The sequence below is a fragment of the Boleophthalmus pectinirostris genome, unplaced genomic scaffold (assembly GCF_026225935.1).
Source record: "Boleophthalmus pectinirostris isolate CB_2022bp ecotype Guang Dong unplaced genomic scaffold, ASM2622593v1 HiC_scaffold_7, whole genome shotgun sequence".
In the NCBI taxonomy this organism is placed as follows: domain Eukaryota; kingdom Metazoa; phylum Chordata; class Actinopteri; order Gobiiformes; family Gobiidae; genus Boleophthalmus; species Boleophthalmus pectinirostris.
The window spans coordinates 640,270-657,049 of NW_026571473.1; the positions used below are offsets into that span (position 1 = coordinate 640,270).

Genomic DNA, 16,780 nt, shown 5'->3' on the forward strand with positions numbered 1-16,780 from the left:
ATGGGGGCAGGAAAACAAGGGATCCACAGGCCATTTACTACCTAGCCAGGTCATTTTGGCTTTAAAGGAGCTAGGATTTTAAATTTGTATCCTCATACAAGATAAAACATGTTCAAATGAACTTTTTTGTACTAAATTCTATTGAATTTATTTGAAAAAACATTGGATATTTGTTTAGTAATCCTCTTAAACCAGTGAAGAAGTCATTTGAGTCACCACTTTTGAGATCCAATTGGTTTAAACCTAAACTGTAACCCGAACTTTTAAGCTGTGTGTGAGGTTGGCCCTTGTGTGCTCAGACTACTGTTAATGATGAAGCACAGGATCAGAAGATTCACAGACATGTTTAATATGATTAATATTAACAATAGTTAATTTTGATCCCAGAATATATATTACAAGCAAACAATGGTGCAATATGCAAAACAATCCAAAAGAAGTGTTTGAGACATGAATTATGTAGTTGAAAATCCACACTTCTGCAGTCAAATAACATCAAGAGTTCAGTTAGTGCTGCAGATGCATCACTGCACCACCTAAACAGAGATCTAATTCCTGCTTCATGCTACACCTGGCTCCTGCCGAGGTTACTCCACATTTGAACTGTTAAGTGCATTAATGATGTGAAGAGGTCCTAACAGGGCTTTGGTGAAAACCAGGAAAAAAGCTGATGGCCACAAGGCATCCCCAGTTGTTGTATCAACCAGCTGCATATGCCTTAGTCTGACTGTGGAGTAAGGGTCAGTCTAGTGCGGTGCAGTTCAGGCATTGTTGATGACGATGAGTGCGGGGCCGTGGCTGTGGATGCTCTCTGGAAGGGCATCTGACTGCGCAGGTCTCACCAGGACTCTGCAACTGCTCAGGTCGTACACTCCAGCGCTGTAGAAGCAGGCGTGCAGGGGCAGACAGCGCACTTCCTCTGGCCCCAGCATTACTCGATACTGGCTTTTCCCCACCCAAGAGAACAGAGTGCACGGGTCGGCTGCCTCACTGCCACATGTCACAAAAGGAACACACTTATGGAGCAGTCAGTCTGGCTCTATGGTGAATCCATACTTTTCAGATTTATTTTCACTACAAAGCTCTAGGACGGCTATTCCACTTTTTTTTTCTGAGGGCTATGGCCTCTGGTCCGGACACACACAACACACCACCACAATTTTGACAGCAATAAATACCAAGATACAGAATATCAATTCAGTATTGAACCAGTATTAAACTAGGACTAGACTAGTACCATTGGGTCTGAACCAGGACTAACCCAGAATTAAACTAGGACTATCAGGTATCAGGATTTAAAAGACCAGTAAAGAAGAAAAAATATATATATATTTAGAAGGTGGGCTGTGGGCTGGTTAAAATTATAGAAGGGCCTGATTTGGCCTCTGGGTCGCAAGTTGAATCTGCTCATTCTAGGAAAACAGTGAACTCATTTTTGCCACATTTCCCACTCACTTTGAGGTATTTATTTAGTAAACTAACTGCTCAGACCCAGCATGAAGAGATCACTTCCCAGGTCTCACCCCAGCCCCTCTCCACCCCTAGTCTCACCCGTAGTGCCACCTTAAGGCCAATTTACGCTCCAGCGTCAAATCGTCTGTGTCGAAGCATACCCCCTACGCTACTGCGTCGACTGATGCGCATCTCCTAAATTTTCTAACTACGCATCAAAACGATGCAGACAGCAGGGGAAGCGACGCAGACGATAAGGGCTGTGATTGGTCCTCCCTACCACCGCACTACATATATTTCCTGTACTCGGCTTTCCTTTCTTTCAATTTACACTGAGAAATAATGTGTTTAAAGCAGCTTTGCTCACATGTGTTTACGTTTTATAGAAACGAAACTTAAAACCGCATGGCTAACTTGCATAAACTAAGCACTATAAAAACAGCTTAGTCCTTGTGCCCTGATGCAGTTCAGCTTCTGTCAGACTTAAAAAGGACATGACTCAGTTGAATATGAGTGTTCTTTCTGTGACAGAGGAATATTGTTCTAATGAGTCTGTTCTGTGCTTTTATCACATTAGAGATGGTTCATGTTAAACTTTTCAGAGATTATACATCTGCAGGTCACACGTAGACTGTATATATAAATGGACATATATTCTAGCCTGCTGGCGTTTTAGCAGTGAATTATTTCACGGTGCATAGACCTTGACGCAGATCCATAAATCAAAAATGACAGAGACAAGGCGATGGCGGCAGTGCTCATTGAGTCGATGCAGAACTATACTTCACCCTTTAGGGTCACTAATGTCACCCCAGTCCCACCTTAGTCTCACTATAGTCTCAAACAGAAAGAGGATTTCTCACCCAGAGTTTCGGTGCTGCAGCTCCACGCTGACCTGGGCAGCACTCACAGACATGTTGGTGAGGGTCAGGCTCACACACACCACGCACATGCTGAGGACAAAGGTGGAAATGTATAATATGGGTCCTGTCTTGCTAGGCTTTAATAACTTGTGCCACATTGCCATCACAGTGTGCTTTACTATCTGCAATATTTGAGAGGCACTGACCTGCTGGAGCCAAAGGCATGGCTGTGACTCTCAGGGTAGCTAAGGTTAGTCCGGACCAGCTCACTGAAGTCAAGTTTGGGGACCGCAGGAGGAAGGGCTGGCTCCGAGCGGAACCTGAGCAGCATCATGTCTGCAGTGTCCAGCTGAAACACAGGCAGAGAAAAAGAGGTTAAGGTTAAGGTTAGGCAATAAACAACTATAGTTAATGTTAAAATCAGTCTCCAGGAAATGAATGTAAGACAATGATATGTTCCTCAAAAACCATACAAGCCAGCATGTGTGTGTGGCACGCGTGTGGCGCGCGAGTGGCGCGCGTGTGTAGTAGTGCATACATTGTGCAGTTCAGGGGTCTTCTGACCAATGTCCTGCAGAGCCACATGGAGCTGTCCCTCCAGGATCAGCTGCTTATTGTCCTCCACCACAAAGGCCTGTGGGCAGACACCAGAAGAAGACACCAGGGTCAGCACAGTCCTGCTTTTTTTATGTGGTCTGCCCTCTCTCTCCTCGACCCCCTCTCGGCCCCCTCTGGTCCTTACCTTCCAGATGACGATGATGTGCAGGTCTAGCTCAGTAGGAGAGAGCTCTGTGGGGCTCTGGCTCTTGGTGTCACAGCAGCGAAAAAAGAAGTCTCCACAGGGAGTGGCTGAGCTGACCACCTGCACACAACACCACAGACAATTTTATTCTCATTCTGGGATCACAATTTGTGTAAAAAACAACTCTTTCTGGATGGACATTGCAAATTAGCCTTGGCTATGAATGTTGTAATGTGTAACATGTTTAATGTACACACTACAATAATCTCCTACACCAGGAGTGTTCCATACTGTGACCTAGGAGCCAAAGGCAGCCCTCAACCCAATTTATTCTACTGAAATGGCCCGTTTGATCATAGGCAGTCATTTTAACAGCACATTTAAGTACTTCTACCACTATAACCTCAATAACATCACATTGCTTTGTGAGACACATGTAAAATTAATTTCCCAAGCCTTGGTTTGGTGGCTCTGTCAAACATAAAATAATAATAAAAGCACCAATATGAATGATCCACTGTATTGACCATCGCCCACTTGCTTCAAATATGTTTTAAGATGTGGCTCTAGGTGCACTTGGACACCCCTGTCCTACACATTGGTATTAGAAAATATTCATTGCATAGGAAAAGAGCATAACTGGGTTTGTTTCTTTTTGGAGTGAAAGAAAAAAAAAGAAAAAACATTTTACCCTTTCGTTGGCAAGGTTCATATCCACAAAGGTGAATTTGTCAGCTGCATCTGGGATTCAGAGACACAAAGAGAAAAGAGTGTGAACTGTGTGAGTGTGAACTGTATGAGCGCAGACTGTTGTGTTGTGAGTGTGTGTGTATGTGACGTCGTACCAGAAGGAGCTCTGCACTGCACCGCTCTGAAGCACAGCTTGGCTCTCTCTCTGCTGCTGAGGCGCCACTCTGTCACCAGGAGCACAAGTCAAAGGTCAGGGTCACACAGCACATATAGACAGCAGCATACTAGTCCAAACTAAAATTATGTGTCTAAGAAAAAATGAAGATTACATAAAATAAATTTAAAAAAAAAAACATTTTAAACAGAAATGTCAGGCTTCTGAAAATGTATGTTTATTTCCATGCACTCAATACTTTGCTGGGCCTCCTTTGGCATGAATCACTGCCTCAGTGCACTGTGCCATGGAGAAGATCAGGTGGAATGGAAGCCCATTTGATTGTGGCTTTCAGGTCATCTTCATTGCTGGGTCTGGTGTCTCTCAGTTTGCAGGCCAGTCGAGCAGAGTAACACCAAGGCCAATGAACCATCTTTTGGTACCTTTGGCTGTGTGGGCGGGTACCACGTCCTGCTGGAAAATGAAATCATGATCTCCATAAAGCTTGTCTGGAGAAGAATGAAATGTTCTAAAATGCCCTGGTAAATGGCAACGCTGACTGTGGACTTCAGAAAACACAGTGGACCAACACCAGCAGATGACATGGCAGCCCAAATCATCACTGACTGTGGAAACTTCACACTGGACTTCAAGCAATGTGGATTCTGTGCCTCTCCACTCTTCCTCCAGACTCTGGGACCTTTATTTCCAAAAGATTTGCAAAATGTATGTTCAGCTGAAAAGAGACTTTGGACCACTGAGCAACAGTTCAGCAGCAGTTTTCTCCAAAGCCCAGACTCTTCTGACATGGTCTCATGTCCCATGGGCTCTTGCTGCACTGACTCCAGCCTCAGTCCACTCCTTATGAAATTCCCAAAAATTCTTGAGTGGATTTTGCTTGACAATCCCCTCAAGGCTGCAGTCATGCCTTTGGCTGGTGCACCATTTCCTACCACAGATTTTTCTTCTATTCAAGTTTTTATGAACATGTTTGGATGTTTGGATATCTCAGTGACCTCTTGTGGCTTTCTCCAACTAGAGGGTGTCAGTGACTGTCTTCTGTCCAGTCAGCAGCCTTCCCCATGATTGCGTAGCCCACGGACCCAGACTGACAGACCATTTAAAGTCTCAGGAAACCTTTGCAGGTGTTTTTACTTAATTAGCTGATTAAAGTGTGACACCATGACAATACTGAATTTTGGTTTTCATTATTTGTAAGTCATAATCATAAAAATTCAAGAAATAAACTATTCTTGAATAGTTTTCACTTTATGTGTCATGAGTCTATATAATGTATGTGTTTGACATTCTGAAATGACTATTATACATATGGACAGTATGGACGGAGCAGACCTTTGTTGTGGGAGGGGTTAATGCAAGTCTGCAGGCACCAGCGCTGACCACAACTCGACACCTGGACGATGTGGAACTCCCTGACCCCAGCTTCACTCTGCAACACACACAATGTCAGACACAGCACAAAGTGAGCCGCACACTTACGCACACACCAGAGCTTACCAGGTTGACGTTTTCTACATCCACAAATACAAGAGTTCCACTGGGCTGGACCGGGTTAGACTGATGAGGGTCAGGCTGGTGAGGGGTGGACAGGGCGGGGCCGGGGGTATGGCAGGCAGAGGCAGTCACACTGAGGGAGCGACTGGAGCAGATGAAGACAGTGTGGCGCAGCACCCTGTGGCTGAGGACAACAGTGTCAACAGCTGAGATGAGCTCTTAAACTAGAACTATACAATGATGTAACAATGCACACAGAAAAACACTGCTACAGTGTACTGGTCTTACCTGATCTTGCCTCCCTTCTCTGTGCTTTCATAGTAGAATAGGAAGTTGATTTCATGCACTCCCTCTTTATCTGGGCCCCGCAACCACAGGGGCAGCTGCATGGACTCCCCTGGCCTGAGCACGCCTCCCTCAATGGGGATGGAGATGACAGAGGAGGGCTGGAGGAAGTCCTGAGCTGACACCAGCACATGTGAGTGCTGGGGTACCCCCGTCACAGTCTTGTAGGCAGAGCAGTTCTCAGCAGAGCCAGGGGTCAGAGGGGTCAGTGGGCTGCTAGTGGCAGAGCCAAAGGTGAAGAAGGTGGGATGAGTGGACACCACCCTGAGGCCACACAGTCCCACAGAGCTCATATTACAGAACTCAATGTAGGCCTTCCGGATCTCTCCACAAAGCAGTGCTGATGGAAACTGCAGGAAGAACACCTGAAGGACAGAACATGTACAGTGAGCTTCATGAGCCTCATAAAGCCTCCTACAGGAGTACAGGAGCACAGGGGAACACCACACTCACCTCCAGTAAAGGCATGGGCGCCGTGATGATGGGGTGGAGCCTCTGGTCTCGTCCGTGCCGCACAGACATCTTGTCCTCTTTGGTCTGATTCAGACGTGGGCCCTGGATCTTCAGCTCCTGCCTGCCCCGTACCACCAGCATGTCCGCTGCATAGACAACACCACTGGCAGAGTTAGGAGCACGTCAATAACACTGAACTTAAGCCCCACTCCTATTAGAACAGGACGCTGAACCAGACAGGACAATACTAGACATGAGCTCTGTCACCTCCACCTCTTCTAGACCAACTTGTACTTAATCTGAAACTGCTACCGCATTCTGATATTACTACTGCAGTGTCAGAATGAACAATTAAAGCATGTTGAAACTAACATGACTATTCAAATGTATTGATGTGTGAACTGAATTGCCCTTTGGGATTAATAAAGTTGTTGATTGATTGATTGTATTTCGATGCACATGTTTGTTAGCTGCTCTTCTTAGCACTCAGAGCTCTAGGCTTTTCACAGACAGTGGAAACACCTACAGTACCTTCTGCAGTATCCCCTGTAGCAGACAGGCTGTAGCCCAACCCCGTCACACTGAGCTGGCCTGTCCTCCGAGGAACCAGCTTCAGACGAGCCTGACACACACAAGCACAACATCAGCAGTGTGTGGGAAGTGTCAAGACCACCTCCACACAAACACTGTTTACACATTCGCCACCGTCTCACTCACCACTTTGGTCTCCTCTGGGGCCAGGGGAAAGTCTGCGATCACCTCATTGGTCATCACCTCCTCTGTCTATCAGGGATCAGCACAATGTTAAGATGAGGAGGGCTGGGATAAAAAGGATACTGATCCTTCTGGTTATAAACATCTCATGCATATTAATGAGGCAACAGTGTGAACCCAAAGAACCTCTACGCATCAGAAAATACATTGCTCAAAAAAATTAAACACTTTGAAAACACACCAGATGTGAAAAAAATCAGTTGGATATCTAAACAAATATGAACAGAGCAATGTTTTAGGAACAAAAAGATAATACCTCGTTTAATGGAAATGAACATCAGATGCCCTAGAGTGGCACCAATGAGACAACCCCTGGTTTTGCATGTGGAGGTCATCTCAAGTTTCTCCTTCTTGGTCTTTTTGGCTGGTTTGCCACTTTTGCTGCTTTGGCTAGAGTGATCGTCACTATTGGCAGTATGAGGTGACTACTTAACCCTACAGAAATTGCACAAATTGTCCAACTTCATCTGGACATGTCATTGCAAAGAGATTGAATGTGTCTCCCAGTACAATTTCCAGAACATGGAGGAGATGAAGACTTTAGAAGAGCTGGTGTGAATGTCTCTGCCCAAACAATCAGAAACAGACTTCAAGAGGGTGGCTTGAGGGTGCCACGTCCTGTAGGGGGCCCTGTGCTCAACGTGCCGCACCATGGAGCTCCATTGGCATTTGCTAGATGACACCAGAATCGACAAGTCCACCACTGGTGCTCTGTGCTTTTCACAGATGAGAACAGATTCACCCTGAGCGCCTGTGTGTTATCTGGAGAAGACAAGGAGAACACTCTGCTGCCCGTAACATGGTTCAGCATAAGTGCTCTGGTAGTGGGTTAGGGATAGCCTGACTGCCATGAGATACTGAAATAAAATCCTTGAACCCATTGTCACTGGTGTAGTAGGCCTTGGGTTCCTCCTGATGCACAACAATACCCAGCTTCATGTGGCAAGAGTCTGCAGGCACAACCTGGAGGATGAAGGAATTGATACAACTGAATGGCCCTCATGATCACCTGACTTAGACCTAACAGAACACGTCTGGGACATTATGTTTGGGTCCATCAGATGCCGCCAGGTTGATCCTCAGACTCTACAGGAGCTCACTGATGCCGTTACACAGATTTGGGACAACACCCCACGAGACACTATCCGTCGTCTCATTAGGAATCACAATGTCGTCAAACATGTAAACAAGAACGTGGGGACCACACAACATACTGAGAAGCATTTTGAGTTGCAAAAATAAAATTTTGGCAAAATGGACTAGGCTACCACATCATTATTTCACTTAGATTTTCAGGGTGTCTATAAAATTAAGCCATCTGTGGCTGAAAATGTTATTTCCAGAGGTGGTATCAATGTATTCCTAAGACATATATTTACATAGATAACCAACATATCTTTTCACATCTGATCTGATGTGTTCAGTTTTCAGCAGCATAATTTCTAAATACATAAACTAAGTGGTGTTTAATTAAACATTGCAATTTTTCACTCTTGCATCACACTTCCATTATAATGAGAGTTTAGTGACCTCCAGGGTGGTGCATACCAGAACTGCAGAAGTGTCCTCGTTGGACAGCTCTGTGGAGGCTCCATCTGCGGTGAACCTCCAGAGCAGTGTGAGCTCAGACAGAGACAACGCCACCTTCAGGGGGTTCCTCAGGAGCACCTCCACGATGATGGGCTCTGCACACATGTAATCTGAGGGCTGAGGTCATATGGTTATGAGGTAATGATATGTGCTGTGTGTGTACTGACCTTGAAGCACAGCCAGGGGGCGTCGCAGATTGTCTGTCTGGCTGTGTAGGCAGTACTGTGTGGGTTGAAACGCTACAGGAGCGATCCCACGGTGAGCTGCAGACACCAGCTGCAGTTCCAGCTGACACCACATGGCAGCGTTGTCCTGGTCATACTCCTGATCCAGAGACACGTGTGTGGCTGCTTGTTTCTCTCCTGCACACACATGCACACGCGCGCAGCTCATAGTGGTATAATCACGTGTTTAAGGCATCCTGTTTGCTGGGTAGCAGCAGGAGGACTCTCATTTAGAGTAAAAGCCCAGATAAGCATGAGTGTACTAACACAGACGCTATCATGAACACAGGTGGACCTTACCTTCTGCAGGACGGCGCTCGGGGCCGAAGTACACTCTGGTGGCAGAGCTCTGGATGCAAGGCAGAGGCAGGTCAGAGCAGGTCTCTGTGCCCCCCACACCACTCTGCTGAACACAGACACCACTGAGCTACACAAGAGAGCACACATTTCTGCTAAAACTATACAAGTGTCAAATCCATAACACAAAACACGTGTCATATCTGTAACAGAATACATGTGTCATATCTATAAGAGTATACAGGTGTAATTTATTTATGTATTTGACTGGGACAGAACATGTTAATGAACATGACAACATCAGTCTAAACACACCGGATTGTAGCCTAAGGCCAATTTTCATTCGTTGTCCCAAAGGGCTGGGGTCACAGGGAGCAAAAATAAGGCTGGGAAAAATAATCATTTATTAGATGCATCTTGGATTCTAATAATGATAATCAGAATTTAAATTGAAGCTGCTGCCCTGCCTGTTTATTTTTCCTGTGTCTCTCACCTTGAGTCCTGCCTCCTCCCTCTTCTCTCTCAGAACAGCAGTGAAGCACTGAACAGTACTGTGCTGTTACTGTCCTGTCCTCAGAGCAGTCCACTGTCACACAGTGACCCACAGGAATATCTCCCTGTTTTATTTCATTCATGTTTGAGGTTTCAGGAAAACTTGAGCAAAATGCAGCACTTCATTAGCTTGTAGTGTAAACTTTTTTACAAGTCCTCATTTGATCTGAACAGTAAAATGCAGTAAAACATAAAGGTGCAAAGGTAATCCTGCATCATGAGCCTCAGAATTGTAATCAAACTGAATCATGAGACACCCATAGATTCCCAACACTAAGTGTATACTGTAACAGTATACACGTGTCATATCTGTAACAATATACACATGTGTCATATCCGTAACAGTATACACATGTGTCATATCCATAACAGTATACACATGTGTCATATCCGTAACAGTATACACATATGTCATATCTGTAACAGTATACACATGTGTCATATCTGTAACAGTTGTTCATTCAGTGCTGCTGGGCCCAGGTGTATCCTGTAGGAGCTCACCTTGAAGACATAAAGGTACTCTCGGAGGAAGGCCCCCTGCTGTGTGGCTGTCTGCTGGCTCTCTTTCTCCAGGATGACCTTGAAGGCCTCCACAGCTCTGTCTGGCCGCTGCAGTGTGAAGGACTGGCGCCCGATGGTGAAGTTAATGTGGTCCTCTGCCAGAGACCAGCCACGGCCCTGATACACCTGCATGGCGTGGCAGTAGCAGCGCAAGGCGTGCCTCCTCTGAACAGTCACACACAGAGGGGATACGGCGAGTAGCTTAAAATGAGTCAAAGCAACATTCATATAACAGCATTTTTATAACTAGGGGTGGTCCATTTGTAGACTTGCATATCTAAATGTACTGCTCCAGACCCCCGCTAACATGTATTTCCCAAAATGCATCCAGTTTATTTAAAAGCTATTAATTATTCAGAGCATAATTATAAAGTCCTGCTCTGTGCAGTATCTGAAATTAGGTGATAACATTTGATCCACGCAGTGCCTCCTGTCCATGAGCAAGAGGTGAGCTCACCTGTCCAGCCTTACTGAAGCGGTGCCCAGCCAAGATCATGTGGAAGGCAAACTTGCGCACCATGGGGGTCCTCATGTTGATGAAGCAGTGAGCCGCCTGCTCCAGCAGCAGAGCACTGCGCAGGTCAGAGTCCTGGAACACACAGCCAGCAGCTCAATCTCAACTATTAGGTCCAGTCTTGGAAACTTTTTCTTTTTTACAAACATTACTCTAGGACTGATAATTTGAAGATGATAAATATCTTTTATTGTCCAGTGAAAAACAGAAAACCTGCATACCTCACTGGTCATCTTGATGAGCAGTGTGGCAGCCTCAGCATATTTGCCCTGGCTCTTCAGGATCTCCACACTGAGCAACGTGCAGCGCTCGGCCAACACCATGTTCCTGCACACACACACTTTTTCTTATTGAACAAGTGTTCAATAAGTGAGTGGGTAGAGAGGCGGGAGTGTGTCCCTGGAGGTCCCTGGAGGTCCCTGGAGGTCCCTCCCTCACACACAACTGCAGCCACATACACCTGCCTCTATACACACACCTGCCACCATACACACACACACCCACACCCCACACAAACACCTGTCACACACGCCTGACTCCATGCACACACCTGCCACCCCACACACACACCTGCACGTGTCTTTGTACGTCTGGATGGCTGTGTCCATGTAGTGTGCTGGGTATGGTCTGGGAGCACCAGGCTGGAGGAAGGCCGACACCGCCGCCATCTCCTGTACACACAGAGACAGGACAGGTCAACAGGGACACATAGATGACAGTTAGGTGGGCAGAGAAACAGATGTAGGTAAGAGAGACTGAGCTCACCAGCGCCCCTGCAGCATACAGCATGGCCTGGTCTGACAGGAAGTCCTTCTTGGCTGTGTGGTAGCAGCTGTAGGCCAGCTCGTAGTGTTGCACTAGGAAGCACAGGTCGGCCATCTTACGGATCTGCAGCTCAGGGGCCTCTGGGGGGTACCTCCATTGGGAAAACGCACTTCATTATAGTCAGGTTTTCAGCTGAATCAAAATTATGTGGAGAAAGAGCACCTTGTGGGCATGTTCATCACATATGTAGGATCAGTACTTACAGAAGCCCACTGGTGCTCTTGGGCTCAGCCACACTCTTCTCTGGGGCTTTGCCTCCACCAAACCACTTCTTAGTGGCCGTGAAGAGGGAGCGGCTCAGGCCTTTCCTGGAGACAAGCTGTGGGCACAGGAAGGCTCTTAGCACATGTGTACAGTAGGGCCCAACTAATATATTGGACTCCGATATGGCCAATAGAAAGTTTAGACTCTCTAGAACAGAGCCACTGAATCCAATTTACAGACACATAAATATCCAAATATGTTGCAAACCATTAATATTTATTTGTGGAGTTTGTGTATGTGTGTGACATTGTACTGCACCTGAATGCTCCCATTTACAACAGAACACTCTGACCATCATCATCACTGGCTTTACATGCTCTTGTGTCTCAACTGAAGTGTGTGAGGTACACAGCTGACGGACCAACCTGGTCGTTGAGCTGGCGGATGTTCTTCTCAATGTGTGGCAGCAGGCCTCTAAAGGTGAACTCCTGGATAAACTGTCTGATGCGGTCGTGGTCATTGAGTGTGAGACAGGTGCCGTGGCCCCCGGGGGCCCCACTCGTGCTGTCTGATGCTCTCCTGCCAGTGTCACAGGCACTCAGGGGTGGGAGGGCTCCTGTGTCCAGAGCCTGACTATGGTTGTGAGATACTTCCCCTACAAAACAAACCACAGCATTTGAACGAGTGAGCGAGTGAGCGAGTATGCATGTAAGAGGAGTACGTGTGTGCGTGTAGGTGGAGTGTGAGTGTGTGTGAGTGTGTGTGTGGGGGTGTGTAGGGGGAGTATGTGTGTGCATGTACGGGGAGTATGTGTGTGTGTGCAGGGGTTTGACCTGTGTCTGCCTGCTCTGGAGCCTCAGCTGTCACACTGCCTGATGTGGAGTCCCCGTCCTGCACAGTCACACAGGGACACAGACAGTATGTTCTTAGTTGTACGATGGGCAGAGGATGGGTCACACATTTGCATGAAGGGCAGATGAAGGTGAGTGGGTCTCACCACAGAGTGCAGGTAGCTCTTGTGCAGGTACTGGCTCCAGGGGTCTGGAATCTGCTCCTCCTCTGATGCCCCCTCGGTGCGCGAGTTGATTTTTAGCAGATAGCAGCCCTGAGTCCCATACCTCTGCTTCATGTCCTCATAGACAGTCTCCGCTCTGCAACACAGAACACTCCTGACATCCTTACACATGTGCAGGGAGGGGCACTTTCACCTTTTCCTGCCAGACCTGCCTCGGGCCCAGTCACACGAATTCCTAGAGAATTAAAGCACCTTAAAAGCTGTACCTGTTTTTTTGTTTTAAAAACCTGAAAAACAGAATTATTTCAGTTTAAACATTTTGGTATTGTCCAAAGGTATTTCTCATGCTTTTCACTCTCAGGGACTGGTGTAGAGTTTTGCAATAATGATAAAGCTAACGTGAACTAGCATGCTAATGCGCACTTCCTGATTATCAGATAATTAAACCAGATCTGGCCTCCATTCAGTCATAGTTATAAACTCTCTAATGTAGCTTCATAACCTACCTGTGGTCGTCACCCTGGCTAACGTCATGCAGGAGGACATAGTACTTGAGTGTGTTGGGGATGAACCACTTAGGGGCGCTGTACTCTCCACTATGCTGGACCTGGTGCTGCTCCTGGGACAGCTTGAGGAACTGCTCAAAGGGGACAGCCTCTGAAGAGGACACTACCAGCAGGCCTGCAGTCACAGGTCAAGGAGGATACACAGGAAGCCATGCAAAAGGACACACAGAAGGACACATAGGAGGACATACAGGAGGACACACAGGAAGACGCACAAAAGGCCACAAAAGAGAACACACAGGAGAACACACAGGAGAACACACAAGAGTATGCACAAGAGAACACACAGGGAGACATACAGGAGGACACACAGGAAGACGCACAAAAGGACACAAAAGAGAACACACAGGAAGACACACAGGAGGACGCACAGGAGGACGCACAGGAGGACGCACAGGAGGACGCACAGGAAGACACACAGGAGGACACATAGGAGGACACACAAAAGGACACAAAAGAGAACACACAGGAAGACACACAGGAGCATGGGGCCCATAGTGTGGAGTATTCAGAGTGAAGTATTCTCTTGTGGGTTATATCATTAGGGCTGTAGACCTTCTGTCGTTTACTCAATGAATCAGTTGATGATGTATTATCTGGCTTATCATTTTATTTACATTATAACAAATTTATATGGGCCTACAGCACAAGAGCGAAGTTGAGTAAGTTAGTTGAAGAGTTGGTATGTTCTGGTATTAAAAGTCTTAAAGGTGCATGACCTCCCATGAAAGTGTAATCTTGTGAGTGAAGTTAGTTTGGAGAGCTTTTGCCAAACAACCTTTTTAGTTGACTTTTAGATCCACAGGACATGTCTTTTAATTGAAAAAATTCTTCAGTGGACAATAGACATAGATTGCATACATTACTTTACACCGGTCAGGTGTTCCCTCATCAGGAATGGCATTAACACTCCTGTCAGCATAACCATGGAGAGAAAAATAAAACCTATCTTGCCCCCAAGCATGCCATTACTAATGCAAGGAGCCTATGAGTTATGGAGCTTTCCTTATTTATCCTTTACTTATGACATTACAGATCTGGGAAATTCAGTCATCACATGTGGCCATACCAGCTTGTCAAAGCCTGATCCCAGCAGATCTCAGAAGCTAAACAAGGCTTGGCCTGGTTAGTACTTGGATGGGAGACCGCTGGGAAAATCAGGTGCCACGGTGGGGTGCCAGTTGTCAACTGTCGTTGTGTCCTTAGGCAAGGCACTTCACCCACATTGCCTAGTATGAAAGTGGTGTGTGTGAGTGATGGTGGTGGTCGAATTGCGCAGATTGGCAGCCTCACTTCCGTCAGTCTGCCCCAAAGCAGCTGTGGCTACAGTAGCAGCTTACCACCACCAGGTATGGAGTGAATGAATAATGCTCTGTGTTCTTGAGTGTCTAAAAAAGCGCTATATAAAACTGATGCATTATTACGTGTTTGTGAGTGCTTAGAAGGAGCAAACAGGAAGTGGGCAATAATTTTGCCCTAGAGCACAAAGGATACAGGCCAGGTAGTGGTTGAGGAACTCATGGTCCGAGGAGGGCATGGTCTGCAGGAAGGCCTCTCTGTAGGCCTCAAACCAGGGAGTAGTGCCTACACACAAACTACACATCAGTATTCTGTAAACCTACCACAATCATATCCCCTAGACCTGGGGTCATATTCTAATCCAGACAAGTGGCGGAGGGCCGGAGCACGCAATCATTGGTGTGACAAAAACAAAATCTATTACAACAATCTATTACTACTGCTATAATAATAACTCAAAATATTGCCTAGTGGAACACAACTCTGATCTCAAACACCGGTCTAGACAAGCAGCCCCACCCAGTGTGTAGAGAACTGTGCACCTGTGAAGCTGAGCTGGTAGTCCCCTGCGGTGATGCTGCTGAGAGCGCCCTCTGGAGGCTGCGAGGACAGGACGATGTGGTGTAGGGTGGAGCGCTGGGCGGGGGTCAGGGAGGAGGAGGGAGCTTTGAGGCTGGGGCTCAGGCTGGTCACACTGATGCGCAGTCCTTTCACTTGCAGCACAGCGTTGTTCGGGTCCCGGATGTGACCTGGGACAGGAGGACAACAGGGAAATGAGGAGGACAGGGACAGGAGGAGGAGAAGGACAGGAGGACGACAGGGACAGGAGGAGAACAAGGACAGGAGGACGACAAGGGCAGGAGGACAGGGACAAGAGGGCAGGGACAAGAGGGCAGGGACAAGAGGGCAGGGACAAGAGGGCAGGGACAGGAGGAGGACAAGGACAGGAGGACAGGCACAAGAGGACAGGGACAGGAGGAGGACAGACACAAGAGGACAGGGACAGGAGGAGGACAGACACAAGAGGACAGGGACAGGAGGAGGACAGCAGCACGAGAAGGAGAGAAGGACAGGAGAAAGATAGGAAGAGAACAGGAGAAAGAGGAGGAACAGGGAGAGAAGGGGGACAGGATGAGGAGGGTCAGGAGGGCAAGAAGGACAGGAGCAGCATAAAGGTCAATCAAACTACTGTTTACTCAACCACACCACAAAATCTACACATTTGATCTGTCCCTGTAATCTGAGGTAAACTCTACAGAAGACAGTGTAATAGGCCTTTGTCTCAAACACAACAGAAATTATAAAGTACCTCCGATTTTCATAAAGACATTTCTTCGTGGATCAAAATAAAGAAAAACTAAACATGAGTACATGAGTTGCTGAGTCTTACTGTGTCATAAAGCCTCTGTAAAGCTTATTACAGTTAGCCTATGCACGGTTAAGATTCAGGATAAACCTATAGGCTGTTTACAGTAGTATGTCTTAGCTCTGGTTGTAGATGTAGTCCATAAGGTCGCACTATAGCCTGTCTAAATAGGTCGTACCTTCGGACGTGAGCCTGCAGAAGGGCCGCAGCAGCTCGGCGAAACTGAGCCTGTTCCTGCGGCTCACCCGCTCCGCCTCTGCGCTGCACAGCACCGCGACCATCGGTGTGAAAGAGTCCTGGACCAGCTCCTGCACTGACTGTACGCACTGCGCCATGGCCGAGCGCGCTGGGCTCCCGCGGGGACGCTACAGCATACGACAAATACAAGTAAAACACGGGAAAAACACAAACACTCAGCGGCAACTGCTCCAGTCCGCCATGACACATGAGCACACTTCCGGTGTGCAGTCAGCTGATGGGTGGGGGCGGAGTCTGAGGGGGCGGGGCTAGGCTGTCACTCAAGGGCCGCTTCTCATTTCTCTCAACATACATGTAAACTTAAATTGAGGCAGATAATACATACATCTAATACAATGACACAGAAAATAGGGACTAGATTACAGCTGAGGGATGCAGAGATGGGTTCAGTTCATGTACAAGATATTCTATATCTATCTATATGTCTAATCAATTAACTAAATAGAACAAGAACTACTGATAGGAATTATGTCAGGACTTGGTAGATAGATAACACCCCAGATGGAGTCTGATTGGACTGT

General features: G+C 47.0%; 1 protein-coding gene and 1 pseudogene across 2 annotated transcripts; one reads left to right on the forward strand and one right to left on the reverse strand.

Annotated features, from left to right (window-relative positions):
- Positions 1–325: 325 nt before the first annotated feature.
- On the reverse strand, positions 326–16,455 carry trappc8 (trafficking protein particle complex subunit 8). 2 transcript variants are annotated; one of them, XM_020927662.2, is made up of 29 exons: positions 16,180–16,455; positions 15,178–15,384; positions 14,831–14,920; positions 13,277–13,451; positions 12,753–12,906; positions 12,589–12,646; positions 12,181–12,410; positions 11,755–11,870; positions 11,492–11,642; positions 11,297–11,397; positions 10,948–11,053; positions 10,670–10,801; positions 10,153–10,377; positions 9,103–9,205; positions 8,746–8,940; positions 8,537–8,673; positions 6,932–6,997; positions 6,746–6,836; positions 6,215–6,360; positions 5,705–6,126; positions 5,420–5,600; positions 5,255–5,351; positions 3,903–3,971; positions 3,749–3,798; positions 3,058–3,177; positions 2,854–2,949; positions 2,522–2,664; positions 2,316–2,405; positions 326–990 (listed from the first exon to the last, which is right to left on the reverse strand). In XM_020927662.2, the coding sequence occupies exons 1-29, from the start codon at positions 16,334–16,336 to the stop codon at positions 762–764; spliced, it is 4,137 nt and encodes a 1,378-aa protein (XP_020783321.2). In that variant the 5' UTR covers positions 16,337–16,455; the 3' UTR covers positions 326–761. The 2 variants fall into 2 exon arrangements, with proteins under 2 accessions (XP_020783321.2, XP_055020976.1); XM_055165001.1 differs by having other exon boundaries at positions 9,103–9,208.
- LOC129412218 (5S ribosomal RNA) lies at positions 14,392–14,509 on the forward strand (annotated as a pseudogene).
- Positions 16,456–16,780: the final 325 nt, after the last annotated feature.